Source organism: Adiantum capillus-veneris, chromosome 20 (assembly GCF_014529385.1).
Source record: "Adiantum capillus-veneris isolate H3 chromosome 20, ASM1452938v2, whole genome shotgun sequence".
In the NCBI taxonomy this organism is placed as follows: Eukaryota; Viridiplantae; Streptophyta; class Polypodiopsida; order Polypodiales; family Pteridaceae; genus Adiantum; species Adiantum capillus-veneris.
The window spans coordinates 147,035,442-147,061,888 of record NC_140950.1 but is presented as its reverse complement, the minus strand read 5'-3'; the positions used below and the strand labels follow the sequence as shown (position 1 = coordinate 147,061,888).

The window sequence follows — 26,447 nt, the reverse complement described above, 5'->3', positions numbered from 1 at the left end:
TAACACAGATTGCAAGCGAAAGAAGAACCTCAAGAACCCCAATGTTAGGTGCAGCGGAATGAATGTTGTATTTTCTCAAGATTAGTGATCTTTACTGCTCAAGGTTCCTTTTAGTTCTTAGGGAAGGAGAGAGCCTTCCGTCTTGTAGAGTGCTGTGATCACGAACAAAGTGAGTGGATATTGTGCGTGCAAGTGAATGAGACTGAGAGAAGGAGAGAGAAGAGATACGACACCCAAGAGGTTGTAAAACCCTCCTCCGAAGGCCCCACTCTCGTCGGCGAGAGTGGTCTAACTTTGATTGCACAAAGGTGTACAATGCGAATGCAATTTGGACTATGCCGATGACGACGATGTTGATGACTTTAGGGCTGATCTGGATCTTCTTGTATCTCCTGTCCACAAAGGGGCAAGGCTGAGAATCGGTGCTACTTTGGGGGCTGAATTGACTGCTTTACTCTGTTGACTTGTGGCTGAAATTGACTGTTCTTGTAACAAATTGTTGACGTGTCAAAGCCCTGAAGAAGGGAGCCAACTTGCAGATGTCGGCTGAGGGGCCTAAACCCTAATTTTTGCCAAAAACCCTAACTGTTGAAACCCTAATTCTGGAAACCCTAACCCTAAAACCTGCAAACCCTAATTTCTGCCAGAAACCCTAAAACTGCAGAAAACCTAACCCTAACCCTAAGGACAGATTTCTGCGTTTTGTGCTGGCTGATGACGTGGCAGGCTGTACGGATTTCCGTGATTTACGCTGGCAGCTTTTGGCATTGCTTTTTGGACCAGAAGCTTTTGAGTTTGAAAGTTTTTCATGTAAACTGCTTTTTGGACCAAAAGCTTTTAAGTTTGAAAGCTTTTCATGTAAACTGCTTTTCAGGCCAAGGGCCTTTAAATATGAGGCTAGGGCTCATTCTCTGGCATGCTTCCTGGAGAAGGTGCAGAGTCTGGAGTACCGGCTTGTACTTTGATGATGCAATATAAAGAAATACCGAAAGGGGCGCCAAGGTTTGGGGCCAATACTCTCTGGGGTGGAATTCCGCCACTCCGTGTCGCGTGTCGTCTCTCTCTCTCTCTCTCTCTCTCTCTCTCTCTCTCTCTCTCTCTCTCTCTCTCTCTCTCTCTCTCTCTCAGTTCAGTTGTTATTGAAGTGCTAAAAGTCTGTTCAGTCTGTTCTTTTCTATTGGCACGTGGTGCCCGCCTTGTGACAGTGGTATCAGAGCATCAGGCGTGTGCTTTTCTAAAAGCATGCCGGTCCTACAAAAGAGCAGACAGAGCTATTGGAATTTGATTCGAGGTATCTTCGCCCTCCAATCCAGACTTATTAGCCACTCCCACCCTTACTTCATCGCGCATCGAGCGCGCTCCCGTCTTCACCGCAGTGTCTTACAGGGCATAAGCCACTTAAGATCACTTGCAAGAGAAGGATCCAGATTTGTTTCAAGTCACTGTTTTTCTCAGAAGCAGTGCTATGCAGATGTTGATTTCTACAGCTACCAAGCAGCATACTCCAAGTACTTGGCAAGCTTTCAAGAAAATTTTTTGCCTGAAGTTATATGGTTTCTGACATATGGTTTCTGACATCTTCCTTCAGAGTGCAACTTCTGGCAGAGTGGGGTATCCTGAAATGCTTGCCATGGAAACCCTAGCAGATTATAACTTGAAGTTTCTCGACATCTCCCAGTAGATGTCTCTTCACGAGCAGATGAACTTGGAGACCGAGTGCCATTGCTATCTTGGGACTACCATCGCCGCCAAAGAAACACTGTTTGTCCATGAGCTGATGGACCATGCTGTGCTCGGCTACGACCTTATGGAAGAAACCTAACCCTAATTTTTGGTGCAGGTTTCAGGATGGAAAGTCAGTCGACTTTTCGAGGTCGATTGATGTCGAGATTGCTTTTTAAGTTTGAGTTCTGTTTGAGCTTGTTTGGTGATCCTGTTTGGAATTTGTTTGAAATGGATGGTATCTGTTTTGAACCTGTTTTGGTGCCGATTTGAATTGTTTGACTCTGGTTTGATACTGGTTTCAATGATTGGTGATTTTACTCCTGGGTGGAGAAGTGAGAAATACTGTTTTGGTATTGTTTGAACCTCGGAACGACGCAGGCCGATGCCTGGGGAGCGTTTCGTTATATGTTTGAAAACCTCCGAACGACGCAGGCCGATGCCTGGGGAGCGTTTGGTTGTATACTTGTAAAATAATTGTTGGTGTGACTCCCGACCCGGACCTGGATGGTTATGCGGGAGGAGTATTAAGAAGTCTGAGCAGTGGTTACTCTCAGCACCTCCAAACGACGCAGGCTGCGGTCTGGGGGGCGTTTGGTTGTAAAAGGCCTCTATATCTCCCGGCCCGGACCTTTTTAGGTTATGCGGGAGGAGTGATGAGGGAGTCGTTGAATATCTCCCGGCCCGGACCTTGTTAGGTTATGCGGGAGGAGTGTTCATCGGCGGCTTTATGTTTCTATGTCTTGTAGCATGCATATGTGAGCATTTGTGTTGCATTGTGATGTGCCAAACACTGAATATTCCTAATTGGATGAGATTGCCTAGGTATGTAATTTTAGTGCATCAAGACACCCGAGGAAGATCAGTACGGTCTGGGTGAGATGGCTAATTTTACTACGCCGGAATATCAAGAGTTCCGATATGGACGAAAAGAGAAGCTAACTCCTTGATCAAAACAGCCGATAGGAGCAGCTAACTCCTTGATCAAAAGAGCAGAAAGGAGAAGCTAACTCCTTAATAAAAAGAGCAAATTGATTGTCCCTCGGAATGACCCTCGGAAATTTTTGAGCTAACTTGAGTTGTTTTGCAGATATGCTGTAATCGCGGACAATTACTCTCTTTCAAGAAGGGAAGATGTAACAAATTGTTGACGTGTCAAAGCCCTGAAGAAGGGAGCCAACTTGCAGATGTCGGCCGAGGAGCCTAAACCCTAATTTTTGCCAAAAACCCTAACTGCTGAAACCCTAATTCTGAAAACCCTAACCCTAAAACCTGCAAACCCTAATTTGTGCCAAAAACCCTAACTACTGAAACCCTAATTCTGTTGCCAGAAACCCTAAAACTGCAGAAAACCTAACCCTAACCCTAAGGACAGATTTCTACGTTTTGCACTGGCTGATGACGTGGCAGGCTGTACAGATTTCCGTGATTTACGTTGGCAGCTTTGGCATTGCTTTTTGGACCAGAAGCTTTTGAGTTTGAAAGTTTTTCATGTAAACTGCTTTTTGGACCAGAAGCTTTTGAGTTTGAAAGCTTTTCATGTAAACTGCTTTTCAGGCCAAGGGCCTTTAAATATGAGGCTAGGGCTCATTCTCTGGCATGCTTCCTGGAGAAGGTGCAGAGTCTGGGGTACCGGCTTGTACTTTGATGATGCAATATAAAGAAATACCGAAAGGGGCGCCAAGGTTTGGGGCCAATACTCTCTGGGGTGGAATTCCGTCACTCCGTGTCGCGTGTCGTCTCTCTCTCTCTCTCTCTCAGTTCAGTTGTTATTGAAGTGCTAAAAGTCTGTTCAGTCTGTTCTTTTCTATTGGCACGTGGTGCCCGCCTTGTGACAGTTCTTGTAGGGCTGAAATGATGATAAAAAAACGCTGATGTGTCTACTGTACTGCTGCGTTTTTTAAGGAACTGCTGCCGGCTGAAACACCGAGTGTCTGCTGCGTTTTTAATGGCTGAATCGCTGAGGATAAACACTGGTTTCTATACAGATTGAAGGGCTGAATCTTGCTGCGCTTTGATGCTAAAATCGATGAGGATCTGCAACTGTTGGCTAGCGTTAGTAGGACTTTGGAGCTGCTACCAGTGAAGGTAAAAACGCCAGGGCAAGTGAGAACTTGGGATGGCGATGGCTGGTTCTGAAAACGCCAATGGATGGAGATGCATGAGTAGCCTCGCCAAGGATATTGGGGAGGGTCTTGCTGAGAGATTTAGGGACACAGCCTGCTGTGCCTTTGCTCATCTGCCAATTTGTGCTAACTTGGGTTTGCTTATATATTAACTTACCCAATTTGCCCTACTGAGTACCCAACAAAAGTCACTTAATAAATAAGTGAAAAATGTTAAATATAGGGAAAAATAGGCTAAAGTCACTTGAAAAAATCCCCAAACTGTCTCTGATGGAATCTGATGGAAATGCTTATGCTTATGCTTATGCAACCAAAGGATGTGCATCTACTCTAAGTGACTGGGCATGCACGGTCTACGAATAGACTCACAAAAGTGACAGATCACTGCTAATCTAAACTGACTTGACTGACGGGAACCTTGCTATGGTGTAGCTTGTCCACGGACACATAGGGTTGGATGTGTCACGTGACATCCCCTCTTTTTTGAAGTGAGGTACTGGTACCGAGCTGCATGGCTTCCTTGTAGTCTGCCAATAACTCTCGATAATCTGTGAAGAACTCTTCGTCTACCCACACCGCTTCGTGGGTTCCTCAATCTTTAAACTTCAAAAAATATTGTTGTACTTGTTTCTTCGAACCATGGCGAAACCGATGCAACAAAACTTGCTCCGGCTTCATGACTTCAGCTTCATCGATGATCTCCGGTTCTTCTTCTTCCGAAACGTCCTTTGGAGGTGTTCCCTGAAACACTTTCAACCAAGAAACATGAAAAACGTTGTGCATTGACCATGAGTTAGACAACTTTAATTTCATTGAAACCTCATTAATCTTTTTGATGACTGGAAATGGACCATACATACGAAAAGATAACTTAGGATATTTCTTTCCAACTTGCTTAAGACGCTGTTTCATAATTCGTAGATACACCCAATCTCCTTCCTTGATCGAGACCTCCTGACGATGCTTGTTAGCCTGTCTAGAATAAGATTCCTGAGCTTTGCTTAGCCGAAGCTTCACACTCTCAGAAATCTCATCCAATGACTAACTCTCAGCATTGGCATTACGCATTTGACTAACCAATCTAGTCAACAGTGATTGGAATCGGCGGCCAAAAGCTGCCTCATACGGAGTTCGACCAATAGCAGAAGAGAAGGAATCATTGAGAATAGCCGGGACCTATGGGAGATAGAGCTCCCATTGAGACTGCTGATCATGAACATAAGACTTCAACACATCAAAAGCCAACTGATTATAAATTTCCGTTTGACCATCTGACTGTAGATGAAAAGCAGATGAAAAATTCAACTTTGTGCCAAAATTTTCAAAGAGTGCACGCCAAAAGTTGGACGTAAACAAAACATCCCTATTTGAAACAATGGACTTTGGCAAACCATAGAGGGGATACCAATGCTTTATGAACAATCGTGTAACATCTTGTGCAGTAACTGTGACCTTACAAGGAATCAACATGCAAAATTTGCTGAAACGATCAACAATAGTTAAAACATTGAGTGTTCCTTGAATGCTGACTTGGTGGTAAGTTAGTCACAAAATCCAAAGAGATATCCTGAAAAGGTCCCTCAGGAATAGGCAGCGGAAGCAAGAGGCCTTACTGCTTATCCCGAGGAGCTTTTACTTTTTGACGTATAGTACAATGTGTGACATAACTAAACACATCTTTTCGTATTTTAGGCCAATAGAAAAATCGTTCAATCTTTTCCAATGTGGTGTTCATACCCCTGTGCCCACCCGTGAGAGAATCATGTGCATCATGCAATATGGTTGGCCTGAGAGAGAGCAACACACATAGACGCTGACGAAAAAATAACAATCCATCACAAATGAGATAGTTGTTGGGCCCTTGGGAAGCAAGAGCCTGCAACCAATACTTACCAAACTCCGAATCTGCATACTGATTCTTCATGCTATCAAAAGACTCGCCCTGTATAGAAAATGTGGTTCTTGACTCAAGAGCCAAAATCTGTCCTTTGCAACTCAACGCATCTGCAAAGGGTTAGCTTTTCCAAGCACATACTCAATCAAACCTCCAAATTGCTCAAAAAATTGTGACCACCACACTTGGCGATCACTCCAATGTATACTAGGCATAGACTGTAGCCACTTGAGGGCTTGATGATCTTTGCGCACTGTAAACTCTCTACGATACAAAAAATGCTTCCAATGCTTAAGAGAGTGAATGACGGACAAAAGTTCTTTATCATAAACTGAATAATTCTTTTCCGCACTATTGAGCTTCCGGCTAAGGAAAGCTACTGGGCGACCATGCTGCAGGAGCACAGCGCCGATGGCCACATTGCTCGCATCCGTCCATACCTCAAAGGGGTCATCCCAAGAGGCAAGGATAAGACACGGTGCATCTGTCACCGCAACCTTGAGAGCTGTGAAAGCCTCAATGGCTGCCTCGGGCAAGTCTATGCGCCGACACCGAGTCTTTACCCCTTTCAAAACATCAGTCATAGGTGCAACAATGCGTGCAAAATTCTCTATATGCAAACTATATGCTTGACATAACCCAAGAAAAGAACGCACATCATATACAGTTTTGGACAAATCCCAATTACGAACCTGTTCCACCTTCGCGGGTCTAGCTTGACGCCTTCTGCAGAAATGATATAACCCAGATAAGTGACTTCAGTAAGAAAAAATTCAGGCTTCTTAGCTACAATGTATAACTGACACTCATCCAAGCGAGTTGGTACCCTTTCAACATCTAATTCATGTTGCTCCCACGATGCAGAAAAAATGAGAATATCATCTAAAAAGATGAACACACATACACCTACCATATCGTCGAAACGACCTACCATGAGACGATTGAACGTACCCACGGCTCCTGTCAATCCAAAAGGCATAACAATATACTCACATTGCCCTCGCTCGGTACGAAAGGCGGTCTTGAAAATGTCGCCTTCGAATACCCGTACCTGATGGTATCCACTTTTGAGATCAACCTTGCTGAAAACCTTTACCCCATTGAGCCTATCGAGGATATACTCAATGCGAGACATCGGAAACTTGTTCTTGACGGTCATCTTGTTTAATGCCCTGTAATCTACACACAAACGAGACGAACCATCCTTCTTGCGAACGAACAAAATAGGGGCAGCAAAAGGACTTACACTCGGACGTATGAATCCTCTAGCCACCAACTCCGTGAGTTGTCGCTCTAACTCTTCCTCCTGTGACTTGTTCAAACAGTAGGGAGCCTTACTGACAGGCTGCGCTCCCTCCATAAGCTCGATGCGATGGTCCTCCGGCCGCTCCGGTGGGAGACGAGGTGGAAGATCATCCTGCAAAAAGAGATGTTTAAATTTCGTAAACAACTCCAAATACCTACCTGGAGCCTGAATGCTCTGGGAAACTGGGACAACATAGATGAATGCCGCTTGTGCTCCTCGTCGTAATTCACGCTTTACCTGCACATGCGAGATGAAAGGCAAAGAATGCAAGCCCTCCTCAACACGAATCATGAGGGGGGAATCAGTATCGGAATGTAAAGTGATCGTATTAGCACTAAATTTAATGTCAGGATCAAGTTCACGAAACCATTTAATGCCTAAAATCATATCACATCCTGAAAGAGGAGACACAAGAAATTTTCTACGAAAAGAAGCTTGCTCAAAGCACTCCTTCGTGATAAGAGAGTCCATACCAGGAGCGAAGCCAGAAACCTCAAGAGGAGATTTCTGACTAACCTCTAGGCGGGCTCTCTCAACAAGAGGGAGACTAATCACATCATGCATACTGCATGAATCAAACAATATGACAAAACGTTGTCCTTTTACATGACCATAACACTTCATGAGAGATTCATCAATGTGTGTGTCAGAGTCATGAGAAGATGCAGGTTGTGTTGTGACAGAGTTTGTGGTAGTTGCCGGTGCCTTTGGTTCTTTTGGTGGGACTGTCTTAGGACAGTTCTTCTTATTGTGACCCTTAACGTGACATTGAAAACATCTACCTTCTTTAGCATAAATCGCTTGTTCTTCAGCCATGATGTATCCTCCTATAATTCCTTGTGAAGCTTTTTCATCAGGGGTTAGCTTAGGTTTTGCATGTGCTTTAGCTTTACCCTTAGATTCATTGTTAAGAGTTCTTTTCCGAGGAATTAGAGGAAGAAGGGCTAGAACAATTACCATTCTTACCATTCTGTGTGTTCTGAGAATTCTGAGATGTCCCTTGAGAAGACTTGTTCTCCTTAGGCTTTCCCTTGTTGTGCTTCATCTCTTGGGCGAGAGCGATTGCTACCACCTTGTTGAGATCCGTGGGGTCAGACTTCAACATCAAACTTGATGTATTCGTCTAACCCAAAGAGAAAAGCCTCTTTGCGCTCATCATCCGACTTGCGTAATTGAGTGCCTAGCTGCAAAACACGGTTAGAAAAAGACATGACTAGCATACCATGTTGCTTGAGATTACGCCAATCCTCTTTCAAGCGTGCGAGGTACTGAGGTGGCATAAACCGCGCCTTGAGCTTGTCTTGGAAATCAGCCCAACTAAAAGAGAGGGGCGTGAAATCGTCGGTTGTCTCTAGGTGCGCGGCTAGCTGTGCCTCTTGCCATGCATGGTACCAATTCATGGGATCACCGGCAAGGTACACAGCTGCCGTCAACACTTTGCTATTTCCTGTTTTCTTAGTTGTCGCAAAATAAGCATTAAATTGATGCAACCAAGAATGAATCACCGTAGCATCCATCTTACCGTCATACTTACTGCAAGTCAACTTTTCTGTGATTGGATGGTTGGCATGCGCGTCGTGGCTTGCGCCACTTGACGAACTTCCACGATCTTTGGGTGGTTCGGTCTTCGAGGCTAGCATGTGGGAAATGAATTCTTGATGACGAATCTCCCTTTGAGCTTCTCGTTCATCGCGCTCGCGTTCGAAAGAAAGTCGATTTTCTTCTTGTTTTGCGGCAAGAGCAATGCGCTCACAGTCCTAAGCAAGGAGATTTGCTTCTTGTCTATCCATCATGGCCATCATCTGCTTGACCACTGCCTCCATAGGATTTGGCGTAGATGGCGAAGGGGGAGGGTTGAAGAACTCATCTCCGGGTGGGGACGAGTCGTCGTCGCCACTCTCATGCTCATCCCCTGTATGCGAAGTATCCATTCCGCTTCGGGTGATGACCATGCACTATAATCTTGGGGTCTTAAGCTCGCGAGGAACTTGGGTTCTTGAGGGTCTTCAAGTTCTTGAGGTCCTTGATTCGGGAGAATCTTGGGTTCTTGAGGATCTTGAGGTTCTTGAGGTGTTCTTTCGCTTGCTAATCGCGTTGGAGAAGGATCTTCTCTTCACCCGAGTTCTACTCCTTTCTGCGAGCGCACCCCTTGGCGGCCTTGCGCTCACACCAAGGTTGCTTTTTCCCACCTCACGTCGATTGGCCGGCCGCTAAGTGCACGGTCCGCTCTCAATGAGTGAAAAGAGACACAAGGGGAGGTTGGACAAGCCCTTCTTTCTTGGGATCCCTGTCACTCTTCAACAAAACACGATTAGGAATCGACACGCCCAAGTAAACTTGGGTTCCTGCGACCGCAACAAGCAAAGAAATTCTTGTGATTCTTGTGGTTCTTTCCTTGAGTAATGCAAAACACTTGCAAAGCTTTGATACCAATGTTAGGTGGAACGGAATGAATATAGTATTTTCTCAAGATTAGTGATCTTTACTGCTCAAGGTTCCTTTTAGTTCTTAGGGAAGGAGAGAGCCTTCCGTCTTGTAGAGTGATGTGATCACGAACAAAGTGAGTGGATATTGTGCGTACAAGTGAATGAGACTGAGAGAAGGAGAGAGAAGAGATACGACACCCGAGAGGTTGTAAAACCCTCCTCCGAAGGCCCCACTCTTGTCGGCGAGAGTGGTCTAACTTTGATTGCACAAAGGTGTACAATGCGAATGCAATGGACTGATGCAATTTGGACTATGCCGATGACGACGATTTTGATGACTTTAGGGCTGATCTGGATCTTCTTGTATCTGCTGTCCACAAAGGGGCAAGGCTGAGAATCGGTGCTACTTTGGGGCTGAATTGACTGCTTTACCCTGTTGACTTGTGGCTGAAATTGACTATTCTTGTATGGCTCAAATGGTGATAAAAAAACGCTGATGTGTCTAGGGTACTGCTGCGTTTTTTAAGGAACTGCTGCCGGCTGAAACGCTGTGTCTGCTGCATTTTTAATGGCTGAATCGCTGAGGATAAACGCTGGTTTCTATACAGATTGAAGGGCTGAATCTTGCTGCGTTTTGATGCTAAAATCGATGAGGATCTGCAACTGTTGGCTAGCGTTAGTAGGACTTTGGAGCTGCTGCAAGTGAAGGTAAAAACACCAGGGCAAGTGAGAACTTGGGATGGCGATGCCTGGTTCTGAAAACGCCAATGGATGGAGATGCATGCGATGAGGAAAACGCCAATGGATGGAGTAGCCTCGCCAAGGATATTGGGGAGGGTCTTGCTGAGAGAGGGAGGGACACCTGTTGCTTGGGGAAGCCTACTGTGCCTTTGCTCATCTGCCAATTTGTGCTAACTTGGGTTTGCTTATATATTAACTTACCCAATTTGCCCTACTGAGTACCCAACAAAAGTCACTTAATACATATGTGAAAAATGTTAAATATAGGGAAAAATAGGCTAAAGTCACTTGAAAAAATCCCCAAACTGTCTCTGATGGAATCTGATGGAAATGCTTATGCTTATGCTTATGCAACCAGAGGATTTGCATCTACTCTAAGTGACTTGGCATGCACTGTCTACGAATAGACTCACAAAAGTGTCAGATCACTCCTAATCTAAACTGACTTGACTGACGGGAACCCTACTATGGTGTAGCTTGTCCACGGACACATAGGGTTGGATGTGTCAAGTGACACCCAAGACCCTCAAAAACCTCAAGACCCCCAAGAATCCAAGAACACAAGACCCACAAGAACCCAAGTTCCTCGTGAACTTAAGAACAAAGACCACAAGAACCCACGACTTCAGTGGATGGTCATCACTCAAAGCGGAATGGATACTTCGCTTGGAGGTGGTGAGCATGGGAGTGGCGAAGAAGATTTTTCCTCACCAGGAAGTTTTTCCGACCCTTCCCCATCTACGCCAAAGGTTGCACCAGATCCTATGGCAGTTTTCGACAAGATGATGATGGACAAGAAGTTAGAATGCGAAGCAAGAACAGCAGAAAGAATGGCAGAAATTGATCGTCGGTACCAAGACAGAATGGCAACCATAGCGCGTGAGCGTGACGAAAGAGAAGCACAATTCGATCGCGAGAACAAAGCAATAATGCGAGAGATGTGTCGACTCTTTTCTCAAGTTCAGGCACAGATGCAAGAGATTCGGGAAAAGGAGACTCTCTCAGTCTCTTCTTCTCCAAAGCATGACACACATGATTTGCATGATGACAAGCATGATGATTTGAATGATAATGACAAGCATAATGATTTGCATGATAATGATAAGCATGATGATTTGCATGATCACGATGTGATTTCTCACAAGTATGATGAATTGCATGATAATGACATACATAATGATTTGCATGAAGATGCTGTGATTGTTCACAAGGATGATGTGTTAGTTGATACTTTCTCTAGTGAAGCTAACCTCATTGCAGAGACGATCAATCACGAAGCACCGATCTTGGCTCTCAAGTTGAGGTCCAAAGAAACCCCTCAGGAAGAACCGATCTTGGCTCTCGAGCCTAGGTCCAAAGAACCCCCATAGGAAGTATTATGTGTACGAATGATTAGTCAGCACGCATTGTTCGAGTGTTTCATTCGTGATGCTTTCCTGTATTTTAATCACCGTCCTTATGTGATCTCTTTTCCTAGGCATGACATATTGTACGTTGAGCATGTCTCACTCATGAATGAGCACGGATGTATGCGGATTTCTCATGAAAAGCTGAAAGGAATGCATTCAAGGAAGTCACATACCATGTCTTTTCCTTGGCATGACACATTAGTAGAAAGAGCACAAGAAAGTATGAGCACCAAGCATGAGCATTTCCATTGTGTTTTGCCACAGTTGATTGCTTTCGATCAGCACGACAAGATTCGATCTCATTGTTTGCGTATGTGTGGTGAATGGTTTGGCACTCCGTCTCTTTATTCATCTACATTGCATGCACAGTCTTTGAGGAAGACAAGATTTTTTCCAGTCACTTTAGATGGAATAGGTATGTTCATGTTTTTGTAATGGAAGTGGTTTCAGGAATTTTCAGCTTCGGAGATTCTTGAAGATGGTAGCCGCATGACTCTAGACGAAGTTGAAGCATTGAAGGAGCTATAGATGATTTGGTGTCGCTTTCGACGCGGCCCTTTATGAAGTTCAAGTACCGCACAATCCACACATCAGAGTGGGACGGCGAAGAGTCCCTTCCATGATTCCGGATGCTATTGGCGATCTCCGTCGACGCCATACTGTTCGGTATCAGTACCTCACTTTGAAAAGGAGGGGATGTCACGTGACACGTCCAACCCTATGTGTCCGTTGTCCGTAGACAAGCTACAGCATGACAAGGGTTCAGTTCAGTCAAGTCAGTCTAGAATAGGAAGTGATCCGGCACTGTTGTGAGTCTGTTCGCAGGCCGTGTATGTCCAGACACTTAGATTAGATGCATATCCTCTGGTTGCACACAGCATGATCATCAGTATTCCCATCAGATTCCATCACGATCAGTTTCCAGTGCATTGAACCTATTTTCCCTATTTTTGACATTTTTCACTTATTATTTTTAAGTGACTTTTGTTGGAAAGTAGGTAGGGCAAATTTACTAAGTTTGTATAAATAGAAACCTAGCGCTAGCATTTTCTGGCAGAAGAGGCAACAGGAGCACCTTGCTCAAAAGACAACTTCTCAGTAAGACCGACCCCCGCGACAACTCTAGCATTTTCAGCATTGCAGAAGGCCTAGCGTTTTTGCATCAGATCAGCCAGCATTTTCGCACTTGCACATTCACGGCAATAGCAGACAGCAGACCAGCCCTAGCGTTAGCAGATTCAACAGTAGTAGAACAGTTTTCAGCCCTAGCGTTTTTGGTTTGCAGATCAGCCCCGGCGTTTTGCAGATTCACCGCGACGGAACGCCAAGAAGCATCAGCATTTTCAGTTTTCAGCAGTCAGACTCCGCAGAATAAGTCCTGAACCTCGCAGATCTCACCTTCCTGTAGCAGATCCTCGCCGCACAGTCAGATCCCGCAAAGTTCGCAGTTTCAGCCCGGAAAATGCAGATTTCAGCATCTGCGTTTTCAGCGCGTCATCCTCATACCGTTGTCATCGACATCGTCATTGGCATAGAGTCAGAATTCCGCATATAAAGATTTGCAGATTTTAGCCATTAGCCTTTCCGAAGTCAGCCAGTCTCGTCGTCGTTGACATCGTCGGCAAGTCCAAGCATTGTAGAGATTTGTGCAATCATAAGTAGACCGTTCTCGCCATAGAGAGTGGGGCCTTCGGAGGAGGGTTTGACAACTTCTGGTGTCGTATTCTTCTCTCTCTCTCTCTCTCTCAATCTCAGCACCTTCATTCACAGTGTTTATCCACTTTGTTTGTGATCACTTGCACTCTCTCATTAAAGGAACGGAAAGCTCTCCCTTCCAAAAGTAAATGGAACCCTTGAGCACAGTTTGGAGCACTCATCTTGAGCAAAGTTCAACATTCACTTCCGCCGCACCTTACAGTGGACAAGCTACTTCAGGACATGGGTTCAGTTCAGTTAGCTTAGGAAGTGATCTGGCACTTTTGTGAGTGTTCGCAGACCGTGCAAGTCCAGACACTTAGATTAGATGCATATCCTCTAAATGCACACAGCATGACCATCAGATTTCAATCAGAACCCATCAGGAGCATTTTCAAGTGCATTCAACCTATTTTCCCTATTTTAGCCATTTTTCACTTATTATTTTTAAGTGACTTTTGTTGGGAAATTGGGTAGGGCAATCTGCATAAGACAATATATAAGAAAACCAGAGCTAGCATTATCTGGCAGAAGTGGAGGAAGTGCACAGGCAAAAAACTTGCAACAGGCATCTCTCCCGCTCTCTCAAGCAAGAACCTTGAAGACCTCGCGTTTTCAACCTTGAAGACGTAGCGTTTTCAGCCCCGTTCAGCAGCAGATCCACGCGTCTACACCAGCGTTTCAGCAGCATAGGACAGCAACATCTCGACGTTTTTCAGCCCCCTAAATCCAACGTTTTTAGAGGCAGCAGAACCAGTGTTTTGTACCCTGCAACTCAGTGTTTTTGTATCCAGCACAACAGCGTTTTTCAGCCAAGACTTGCAGCAGATTAGGCCATCTACATCAGCGTTTGTCTCAGCCCTAAAGCAGCGTTTTTCAGCAAGGCATCAAGTACACGGGACAGCCCCAATTTGGTGCGACAGGATCCGACTCACAGCATTCAGATTTCAGCTTTAGCATCATCGACCTCAACATAGCATCACTTAGATTTGCATCAGCAGCACTTGTACCAGATTGTGCAATCAATAGCATAGACCTCTCTCGAGGGGCCCTTAGAAGAGGGTTTGACAACTTTCTGGTGTCGTATTCTTCTCTCTCTATCTCTCAGTCTCAACACCTTCATTCACAGTGTTTATCCACTTGTTTGTGTCCATTGCACTCTCTCACTAAAGGAACGGAAGGCTCTCCCTTCCGTAAGTAAAAGGAACCCTTGAGCACAGTTCGGAGCACTCATCTTGAGCACAGTTTAACATTCACTTCCGCTGCACCTTACACTGGTTGTTCTGGTGGCTAAAAACGCTAGGAGTTCCGTCGGGGGGGTCTTGCTGAGAAGGTGCCTGATGAACACAAGGTTCCTGCTGCCTCTTCTCCCAAATTGTGCTAGCACTAGCTTTCTTATATACATGCTTGGTAAATTTGCCCTACCTAGTTCCCAACAAAAGTCACTTAAAAAAAATAAGTGAAAAATGGCTAAAATAGGGAAAATAGGTCTATGCACAGTAAAAAAGCTCTTGATGGGTTTTGATGGAAATCTGATGGTCATGATGTGTGCAACCAGAGGATATGCATCTAATCTAAGTGTCTGGACATGCACGGTCTGCGAACATACTCACAAAAGTGTCAGATCACTTCCTAATCTAACTGAACTGAACCCATGTCATGAAGTAACTTGTCCACGTACACATAGGGTTAGATGTGCATGTGACAATCGAAGAACCCATGAAGCTACAAGGGTGGACAAGGAGTTCTTCATGGACTACCCAAATTTGCTAGCCTCATATAAGGAGGCTATGTAGATTGGTGTCCGTATCTCACCTTAAGCAGAAGGGATGTCACTTGCACACGGCTCTATGTGCCGCATGGACATGCTTGATTGACTTTGAGAGCAAATTTTTTCCTTCTTCCTAGATAGGAGTGTCTAGAATCCTAGGAGGATTAGTACTGTCAATTTTGTAAGCCTATTCGCAGGACTTGCATGTCCGGACAAGTCCATTAGATTAGGTTTTCCAAGTTTTGAAACCCTCTTGCATAAATGGTTTGCATATGCATTTTGACAGATGTTATTACACTACGATGGGCATCTGGCATGACGAGCATGTAGTTTTAGGTTAGAAGAATCCAGCAAACCATTTCTCACCTCGATCAGATTCTCCGGTGGGCAAATGTGCAACAGCTTCACCCAAAGTGAACCCCCCTGGCTCAATTTTCAATAAATCAATTTATTGATTTAATTTTCTAGGTCTAGAAGACAGTTTACCCTACCTAAGCCTACACTTATTCATGAGTGCACTTTCAACCCTATAAAGGGAGCAATGGAGCATCACTTGAAGCAAGTTGCAGATCAGCCCTAGCGCTAGCTTGGAGAAACCAGCCCTAGCGTTTTCAACAGCAGCAAAGCAGAGCCAACGTTAATGCAAAACCAGCCCTAGCGTTTTGCATCATTGCAGCCCGGCGATCATCCCACAAGCAAATCAGCCTACCGTTAGCAGTTTTCAGCCCAGAGGCCAACGTTTTCAGATTTCAACCGACTCCCTCGCCGGAAAGCGGCTCAGATCTGACTTCGCGATCATTTCCGTTGCGGTCCGGTACTTTGGCAGCCCATCGAGCCTCCCCTCCGCCATTCCCTCGCCGGCATCAAGTGCTCCATTGTTGTCCATCATCGGCCTCGTCGAGATCTGCATTTTTAACCATTCATTCCTCTCACATCATAAGTGCAAATCAGCCCCTTGGTGGCCATCCGCAATCCCACATCAAGAAGGATCCAAAGGTGCATCAAATCAGCCCCAGAGGTGCCTCGTCTTGAGGAGTTACCGTGGTGATTGTCGTCACTCGAGTCACTTGAGTCTGCACTTGAGGTATTGCATTGTGTGTACATTCCATTTACTCAATCTAAAGCAAATACCACATCAGCAACGGTGTGGGGGGCCATTGAGAGGGTTGGTTGGGAGTCCATCAGGTATCATTCTCTTCTTCTCTCTCTTTCGCTCTCCCTCTACACACCTCTATTGCATTCTCTCATTCCCTCTCTTCGGTGAAACTAAAAGGAACCATCATTCAAGCAAAAAGGAATCACTAACACAAGGAAGAAAAAAAGAATTTTGTAAAAGTGTAAAACTAGATCTTCACCATTTCAATTCCGCTGCCCCTGACACCGAAGGAAGTAAGCATGAAGACCGGATTTGTCGATGAACCTTGAAAAAAAGGAGTCTGATCCCTAAAATTGTGAAAGCCATGCAACTACCCCCCACGTCACCTACCCATCATGAATGCCCACTTTGATCAACAAACAACAAAATGCCCTCTACACTCGTTGAGCATATGGGCAAACCTAGAAACAATGCCTCAAAAACTCAGGCTACAAATGTTGGGTGGGCACGTCCTAAGCTTAGTCTGAGTCTTTGGTGAGAAACATCTCTTACTTGTAAAGGCTTATGTGGAGGATAAGTGCTTGTGTCGCAAGATATTATGCTATATCTTTTTATGCCTTTATGAAAGTCAGGCTGAGCCGGAGAGCTTTCCAGCCTTTTAAGTAAAGGCTTTGATGTACATATGCTATCCTATGCTAGAAATATATGTTTACATTTTGCCTATTGTGTCTACCTTTTGAGAGTGTGTACCTCTCTCTCTCTCTCTCTCTCTCTCTCTCTCTCTCTCTCTCTCTCTCTCTCTCTCTCTCTCTCTCTCTCTCTTATGAAAGTCAGGCTGAGCCGGAGAGCTTTCCAACCTTTTAAGTAAAGGCTTTGATGTACATATGCTATCCTATGCTAGAAATATATGTTTACATTTTGCCTATTGTGTCTACCTTTTGAGAGTGTGTACCATTGGTGTTAAGCAAGGATGCCCACTCTCCCCGACACTCTTTGGGCTCTACATCGACGAGATCTCCCACTACATACTGCGAGCAGGGGGAGAGGGGAGCGACTTGGCAGGTACTCCGGTCCACATCATGTTATATGCCGATGATATTGTGTTGATTTCAGAGTCACCCGAGGGCTTGCAACGCCATCTTGAGGCCTTGGACGAATTCAGCACACACAGGGGGTTGACTGTGAACCTTGGCAAAACCAAGGTTATGATCTTTCACACATCCAGTGCAGTGAGGAGCGCCGCCACCTTCACAGCAGCAGGAGGACAGGTTGATGTAGTCACCTCCTATGTCTACCTTGGCATCACATTCACCAGCCTACCAGGACCCTTCACTATGAGGCAGGCTGCTGTTGACAGGCTCACCCGAGGATATGCAGCTCTGGCCATGCTAGAGCGGAGATGCCACCAGGCACACTTTCAGGAGCGGGGTGGCTTTTCGACACCTGAGTCACCCCGGCCTTGATGTACTCGGCGGCAGTATGGGCACCAGGATTGACAGCTGACCAGTGGACACAGCTTGAGAGACCACAAGTATGTATGATCTCACGCTTGCTCCGCAACAAGAAGACAGTGCCACATGACATTATTAGAGCCGAGCTCGCCACACCACCTATGGTTGTAGAGGCACTATTCCAGACAGTTTGCTTCATCCAGAGGATGAGAGAGCTACCTCCTGACAGACTTACCCGTAGAGCATTTGAGGCAGCTATACAGCTATCAGAGAATGGGCATGAGAGAGCATGGTACTCACAGGTCAGAGCATGGTTTGAGGGACACGGTCTTGACATGGAGAGCCTACCACCATTCCAGTACGACCCCCACTCACCATATGTTCACCTCTCTCGCAGTGAGAGGAACTTGGTATTGAGACAGGATCTGAACTTGGTATTGAGACAGGATCTGTGGCAGCTATACACTAGGAGAGTCTGGGAGGCACCTGGCTTTGGGACGAGGATGTCAGATTACAGAGACCAGTTTCTCACCATATTGTCTGGGGGTTTCATACAGAGACCACGCTACATGGACACATATATGCCACATAGCTCACGGGTGGCGATTGGTGAGCTGAGAGTGGCTTCACACAGGTTAGAGATTGAGATCGGGAGACATACTGGTGTTCCCAGGGAGGAGCGAATCTGCAGAGCCTGCACAGAGGAGGTGGAGAGTGAGGAGCACTTTGTATGTAGATGCAGAGCATACACTGAGATCAGAGGCAGGTATGAGGCCTTATTCAGAGGACAGCCCACTCTCCGAGAGATCATGGAATCTCGAGATCAGAGACAGCTCGGACGTTTCTTACTAGAGATACAGAGCCATCGGGACACACTACTACAGCCACACACAGGTACACAGACAGAGGGGAGACAGTCGCAGCTCACAGACTTCTTTCAGAGGATTTCCGCCCCTCCCTCACCAGACACTCAGAGGGGAGTGACACTCCCACAGGCGGAGGTGAACCGAGCTAGACGACGACCACGAGTCACAGACTACAGGGGCGCGAGCTCCCACCACCGACAGATCGAGGAGATCCGAGCCCGGGAGCGCCGTGCCACGGAGGAGCGAGTGGCTCAGATGAGGGCCGACCCGACAGCTTTCATCCGGGTAGCCTTGGCACCAAACCCGCCCATGTATCACATATTACATCCCCCCATTAGTACAGGATGGAGCTAGATAGCTTGATGCATTCTCATGATTGTACTACCTTGAGCATATAGACATGCATATACCCCTAGAGATAGAGCTCCATCCCTCCTCAGATACTCCACTACCTACATTCAGTTCAGTTTTGTATCAGTTTTGTTTCATTTGTCTTTCCGATAGACGGATGACATACACCCCATGTACATTTGATTTGTCTCATAGGCCGATTTCGGCCTGACATAGATGTTAAAAATCTCTCTCTCTCTCTCTCTCTCTCTCTCTCTCTCTCTCTCTCTCTCTCTCTCTCTCTCTGCTATGGCTACCTTGAGCTTTAAGTCCCCCTTAAAACTCATTTGCAAGTGGTATCAGGGCGATGGATATTAAGGTGCAATTGAGTTTAATTTCTTGTCTCTACTTAGTCCTCTTCCTAATTATCATTACTCGTTGATTATCAATCTAATTAGTCATAAGCAAGCTCATGGGTCTAAGTCCCATGGACCACTACTCTCACTAATCAAGTTTGTTGATTAAGAAAGTGATCTCTAAGTTTAATGTAAAATTTAATTTCTTGTTTTTTTTTATAAATATTTTTTAGCAAGCAAGTGTGTTTAGTGCGTGTGTAGGAGCTTTGATCTTTCATTATAGAACACCTCTCTCTAATAAGCTCATTAATTGGGTGTTTTCTATTAAGAATTAGTAGCAATCTAACGTGTGTGTTTTTTAATTATTGCATTTGCATTTAAGTGTTGCTTTGCATATTTTGCGACCGCAATTAATCATGTTCATTAAGCCTAGAATCATGCAGTTGATTGCTTGAACATTGAGTTGACCAAATTAGGCTTTGAGCTCAAGAAACCCCTCATCCGATGCTTGACGATTCGGCTCATGCTCAAACCAAGAGCTCAATTCAATCGCGTGTGTGCATAATATAGTCCAAGCTCTTCATGTTGAGCCCGTAATCCCTTCATTTACACACCATCAGCTCAATTAATTAACTTTCCCGATTTAGGTGTGTGCGCATTTGTATCTACTGTAGCAAATGTAGAAGCCTTGCTTCAAAGAGTGTGTGTGTGTGTGTGTGTGTGTGTGTGTGTGTGTGTGTGTGTGTGAGAGAGAGAGAGAGAGAGAGAGAGAGAGAAGTAAATCTATATATAAGGCAAATAAATAAATAAATAAAAGCTTTCAAAAGAAGCGCTGCCAAAGCTCTGCGAGCCCACTGACAGTCTCACTACACGCCAAATTGCACTACAGCCCAACGAATCCCAACCTGCATCATCAAAGCGGTGAGCAAATTCAACAAATTGGCTCTTGAGGCTCGAGGGTGTCCAGCCAGGCCCTGTAAACAGACCAGCAAGCTCATTGGCTGCAACGCGACGGCACTTGTGAATGCCTACTCATCCACGAGTCACGACTCACCACGCCCAGCCCTACTTGCTGCGTCCAGTAGCGAAGTGCCGCTCACAGTGCTGAGAAGCCCTCCACCTACCGACATGTTGCTCTATCATTGCCTTGGCCGTCCGAGCACGAAGCTCAAACCTCTCCAACCTTACTATTCTCATCGATGGGCGCCATTGTCTAGGGCTTCAAGCACAAGAGAGGCTCCAACATCATGGCCCACCCAGTCCAATGCACGATCTCAAACGGCATCTCCTATTCGATCTACCTTCTATAAACTGCACGCTCAATGCCAAAGTCCAGACTCGACAGAGTTTTATTGTTCATTAGTTTTGAAAATTACTTTCTCGGCAAGCAGCTATTTACACAAAAAGCTTGTTTTCAAGTGGTGACTTCGCAGCAGAGTCTCCGCCTTACCAAAGGTGCACTAATGCTATGATTATAAGTGTCTTCCCACCTACACGGAGTCGTTCTTAACAATGAACTTTTGAAAACATATGTATTTTTCTCGTTTAGAAGTATGTTCACACACAAGCATTCTTCTTGAAGAGGAGGCTTTATGCCAAAGCCACAAAGCATGACACACCAATTTATGACAATGTATGGAACATATATTGTGGAGCTTTTATACACACTTTTAAAAACAATGTATAGAGGTGACGATCATGCACAAAATCACAAGGAAATGTATGTATTATCCGCCATTTATGGGTTTGACACTTATAATGGTGCTCTATATGAGAGGACTAGACACTACCCCAATTATATCTGGCGGTAAGTGTTAGGTGCAGCGGAATGAATGTTGTATTTTCTCAAGATTAGTGATCTTTATTGCTCAAGGTTCCTTTTAGTTCTTAGGGAAAGAGAGAGTTTTCCGTCTTGTAGAGTGTTGTGGTCACGAACAAAGTGAGTGGATTGTGCGTGCAAGTGAATGAGACTGAGAGAAGGAGATAGAAGAGATACGACACCCGAGAGGTTGTAAAACCCTCCTCCGAAGGCCCCACTCTCGTCAGCGAGAGTGGTCTACTTTGATTGCACAAAGGTGTACAATGCGAATGCAATGGACTGATGCAACTTGGGCTATGCCGATGACGACGACGGTGGTGACGACGACGACTTGATGGCTGAAATCTGAGATCTTCTAATCGCTGAATTTCGGGACTGTTTCAGTGGCTGAAAATGACTGTTTCGGCTGCATTTTCTTGGCTGAAAAATGAGGTTTCTTAGGGCTGAAAACTGATGGTCTTTACGGGCTGAATCTGCTACACTTTAGGTGAATGATGCCGGTCTTAATTTGCTGCTGAAATCCAAAAACGCCAAGGGCTGAAATTGGTCCTTCTGTCGTCGGGGTTCTGCAAATGCAAAAACGCTAGGCTGATCTGCTGTGTCGTGATAACGCCGGGGCTGATTTGCTGTGCACAAATCGCCAAGGCTGATCTGATGCAAAAACGCTAGGTCTTCTGTGGAGAAAACGCCAGATACTCGCGGGGGGTTGGTGACTGGTCTTGCTGAGAAGTTGCCTGTTGAGCAAGGTGCTCCTGCTGCCTCTTCTACCATAAAGTGCTAACTTGGGTTTGCTTATATATTAACTTAGCAAAATTGCCCTACCTACTTTTTTTGGAAAGTCACTTAAAAATAATAAGTGAAAATACCAATAAATAGGAAAATAGGCTAAATGCACTGGAAAATTCCCCTAACTGATGCTAATGGATTCTGATGGGAATTCCGATGATCATGCTGTGTGCAACCGGAGGATATGCATCTATGCTAAGTGACTAGGCATGCATGGTCTACGAATAGACTCACAAAAGTGCCAAATCACTGCTAATCTAGAACTGACTGAACCCTACTGTGGTGTAGCTTGTCCACGAACACATAGGGTTGGGATGTGTCACGTGACAGTAAGACCTTCCTCGAGAGGTCTTTGTGCTGACATCATTCACACCATGGTATGTATGCCAAATATCTTCTTCAAAGAAGAAATCCATAGGCAGGATCTATCATCGCGACAAAGCATGGACCGAGCTGCAGCGGCGGCAGCTGCAGCGGCGGCAGCGGCAGCAGCAGCAAACCGTAGGAGAAGACGACTAGGAGCAAGGTGAGGTGCAACTACGAGTATACACTAGCAGCTATATTGTAGGTATGGATGGTCCTCCGCCGTATTTGTTTAAGGGAGGAATCTTTAAGTCTTTGTGACACCATGTCAGATGAGACCTATTTCTAGTCTGTGTGACTACCCTAGTCGGAGTGACTATTAGCCTATGTGGCATTGAGTCTCGATCTACCTCTCTTCAGTAGAGGCCATGCCCTAGGATAGGATTGTTGGGTGGGCACATCCTAAGCTTAGTCTGAGTCTTTGGTGAGAAACATCTCCTACTTGTAAAGGCTTATGTGGAGGATAAGTGCTTGCGTGGTACGATATTAGGCAATATCTTTTTATGCCTTTATGAAAGTCAAAGGTTGAGCCGAAGAGAATTCCAACCTTATAAGTAGAGGCTTTAATGTACATATTCTATCCTATGCTAGAACTATTATTGTACATTTTGTATATAATGTACCTTTTGAGAGTGTGTGCTTCTCTCTCTCTCTCTCTCTCTCTCTCTCTCTCTCTCTCTCTCTCTCTCTCTCTCTCTCTCCGATAGATCGAGGAGATCCGAGCCCGGGAGCGCCGTGCCACTGAGGAGCGAGTGGCCCAGATGAGGGCCGACCCGACAGCTTTCATCCGGGTAGCCTTGGCACCAGACCCGCCCATGTACCACATATTACATCCCCCCATTAGTACAGGATGGAGCTAGATAGCTTGATGCATTCTCATGATTGTACTACCTTGAGCATATAGACATGCATATACCCCTAGAGATAGAGCTCCATCCCTCCTCAGATACTCCACTACCTACATTCAGTTCAGTTTTGTATCAGTTTTGTTTTATTTGTCTTTCCGATAGACGGATGACATACACACCATGTACATTTGATTTGTCTCATAGGCCGATTTCGGCCTGACATAGACGTTAAAAATCTCTCTCTCTCTCTCTCTCTCTCTCTCTCTCTCTCTCTCTCTCTCTCTCTCTCTCTCTCTCTCTCTCTCTCTCTCTCTCTCTCTCTCTCTCTCTCGCGCGCGCGGACCTGCTGCTGTGCTACTGTGCTGCACCAGCGCGCGGACCTGCTGCTGTGCTGCATCTCTCGCGGACCTGCTGCTGTGCTGCACCAGCACGCGGACCTGCTGCACCAGCGCCCTCCTCCTGCTCCAGGCACATTACTGCTGTACAGCGCGCTGCTGTGTCACCCCAGCTGCTTAGCGCGCCCACCCCACCTGCACAGCACCCCCAGTACCCGCCTGTTGCTACCGCTGTTATACCAACCTGCTGCTGCTGCTGAACTGCCCCCCTCCAGCCTCCCCCTCACGCAGCCCCTCCTCGCTCCCGATCACACAGCCATCTCTCTCTCTCTCTCTCTCTCTCTCTCTCTCTCTCTCTCTCTCTCTCTCTCTCTCTCTCTCTCTCTCTCTCTCTCTCTCTCTCTCTCTCTCTCTCTCTCTCACACACACACACACACACACACGGATACATACCCACACACACACTACACACATACACGCATACACACACGTACTCCCCTTCTCCCCTCTTCTTCACAATATGAAGAGAGGGTAGCTCCGAATACAACCATGTCTTCCCCCATCATCAAGACGCCGAAATCGACAATGAAGACAACCTTCATGCTCACGAACAAGAGGCTTGCACAATTAGAGAAGGACATGAAAGAATGGTGGATGGAGAGAGAGATATGGAGGGAGGAGAAAGCCACCTTCATCAAGCTATGGAACGAGAAAAAGAGGACATGAGAGCGGAAATCCAAAACCTCAAAGAGGAGAAGGAGAGAAGGGCACGGGAGAACGAGAAGGAGAGGGAGAGATGGAGGAAAGAGCAAGAAGAGATGAAGGCACAAATCGACCTCCTTCATGCTTCCATCACATCCCTCACCCCCGAGGAAGGAGAGATTAAAGAGGAGGCTAAGGAAGCCCTCAAGGAGGAGATCACCAAAGCCCTCACCGCAAGCATTGAGGACAAATTAGAAGCCACCAAAGAAGGATGGGTCGAAGTGGTCAAAAAGAATATCAAGAAGGTAGCAAGAGAGGAAGCCCAAAAAGATGAGGTACTCATCGTACACACAACCATCGAGGAGGAGAAGATGCGACAAGCTCGCCGTCTCAATGTGCGAGTGACCGGCATCAAAGAAGAAGAAGGGTCCACACCCGAGAGCGATGGGAAAGCCTTATGCAAGAAAGTGGGATACAAGGAAGAAGAGATCCCTTTCTCCAAAGTTTGGAGAGCCGGCAAAGATCCAAAGAAGAGAGCTCGCATCCTCCAATTCGCCTCCGAGGAGTCTCGAACTTCTTTCCTCCGAAAGACGGTCATCTTGAGAGGGCTAGAAGGCCCCCCGATTTATCTTGATGATGACCTCACAAAGATGCAACAAGATCACCGCCGCACGTGCATGCCTAGAGTCCACCAAGCCCGCAAAGAAGGGAAGAAGGCAGTATATCGAGATGGTAGGGTTATCATTGATGGCAGGACCATCGCATAGGGACTCGCGGCCTGTGGGACACACGAGGAGATTCATGTCACGGTTTGGAATTGCAATGGAGACCTATGGACACACCCAGAGAGACTTGAGGAGGTGATGAGAGGTCGAGACATGATTCTACTTACAGAGACACACGAGAGCCCAGAGAGAGGGTTACCACGGATACATGGTTTCCAATGGGAGTCTCTACATCGGGGATGTATGCGCCAGCACACCACTCGCGGTTCAGGAGGAGTGGCCATACTCTTTAGACAGGGGCTTCACAGCAGACTACAGATTGTTGCCCGGGACCCACAAGCCCGATACATGTGGATTCGCCTCGAGCTCTCACGAGACAGGATCGTCTACATTGCCCTTTGCTACTTTGCTCCCACAGGCTCCAGATTCGCCCCTATTGAGCAGGAGTCACCGTATGCATGCCTCACGGAGGAGATTATGGAGTACTCCACACTGGGTGAAGTCTTCCTTATGGGAGACTTCAATGCTCGTACGCGCAGTGAGCAGTGTGAGGCATATGACCACGAGGACCCAGAGGCACTACACACTCTAGATGAGGAGGCTACTATGAGAGATACAGCAGACAGAGCTCCAGTCACAGCCTACGGACGACACCTACTTCGACTTGGCTCCCAGCACCGTCTCGTTATTTATAACGGGATGGCCCAGTGGCCCACCTCAGGGGGCTTGACTTGTATGCCACATGGAGTTACAGAAGGAGGGGGGAGTACAGTCGACTATATTCTGGGACCCAGGGAGGCTACACACCTTATCACATCCTTCACCATTCCACCCATACCCATCGGAGCCGACCACACATACCTCTCTTTCTCCATCACCGGAGATACCATCCCACACAGCTCCACAGCACACACTCCACACACCACCATCCATTTCACACATGAGCTAGCCTCTCTTTACTCAGCCGAGGTCGAGCATGGCCTATGCCTCCTCCACCCATCCACACCACTCTCAGTTCTCACATCACATATCTCTTCCGTTCTCCACACCTCAGCTATTAGCTCTTTTCCACACACCACTCACACAGGACGCACTCCCCCCCCCCGGGACTATGCCTCAGAACCGCTGGTATGATGATGAGTGCAGAGAGTTATACTGACGCCTCCGTGCACGGCGAGCCTTAGGAGAGATCACAGAGAGAGAGGCCAGACGAGATATGAAGACGCTGACACGCCAAAAGCGGCGAGCATTCGAAGAGGCACAGGAGCTTGAGCTATACCGCCTATTCATGAGCATAGATACGCGACGGCATGGCGCACCCTGTGCGAGCCACGTCCGACCATAGCTATTGAGGATCCACAGATATGGCATGATTATGCAGAGCGCCTCTATGAGGTGCCAGGGCAGCCTCCTATCCCACAGCCACATGAGCCACGCCCCACGTGCTCCTCCTCCTTTACAACAGAGATGGTAGAGAGGGCCATACGCCGCATGCAGCACAGACGATCAGCTGACCACACTGGATTACAGAGTGAGCACATCATTTATGCGGCCTCCACTATAGCCCCGTTGATTGCACATGTCTTCAACCGGGCTATAGGGGAGGGCTTCCCAGAGGAGTGGACACAGCACACCATAGTGCCTATCCACAAATCTGGCGACACCTTGGACCCAGGGAAC

At 46.4% G+C, this 26,447-nt stretch overlaps 1 protein-coding gene across 8 annotated transcripts in view; it reads right to left on the bottom strand.

Moving 5' to 3' along the window:
- LOC147433375 (uncharacterized) overlaps positions 1-26,447 on the bottom strand; it is a 201,699-nt gene that overhangs the window by 153,915 nt on the left and 21,337 nt on the right. Inside the window, exon 2 of one of the 8 annotated variants that reach the window (XM_086492961.1) lies at positions 6,435-6,468. The exons of 6 other annotated variants lie outside the window; for them this stretch is intronic. Coding sequence is in view for 1 of the 2 variants with exons in the window: in XM_086492958.1 (XP_086349084.1) it covers positions 5,742-5,772 (31 nt within the window). In the remaining variant the exon portion in view is untranslated. Of the gene's footprint in view, positions 1-5,741; positions 5,876-6,434; positions 6,469-26,447 lie in introns of those variants that run through there. One more of the 8 variants, XM_086492958.1, reaches the window with a different exon arrangement.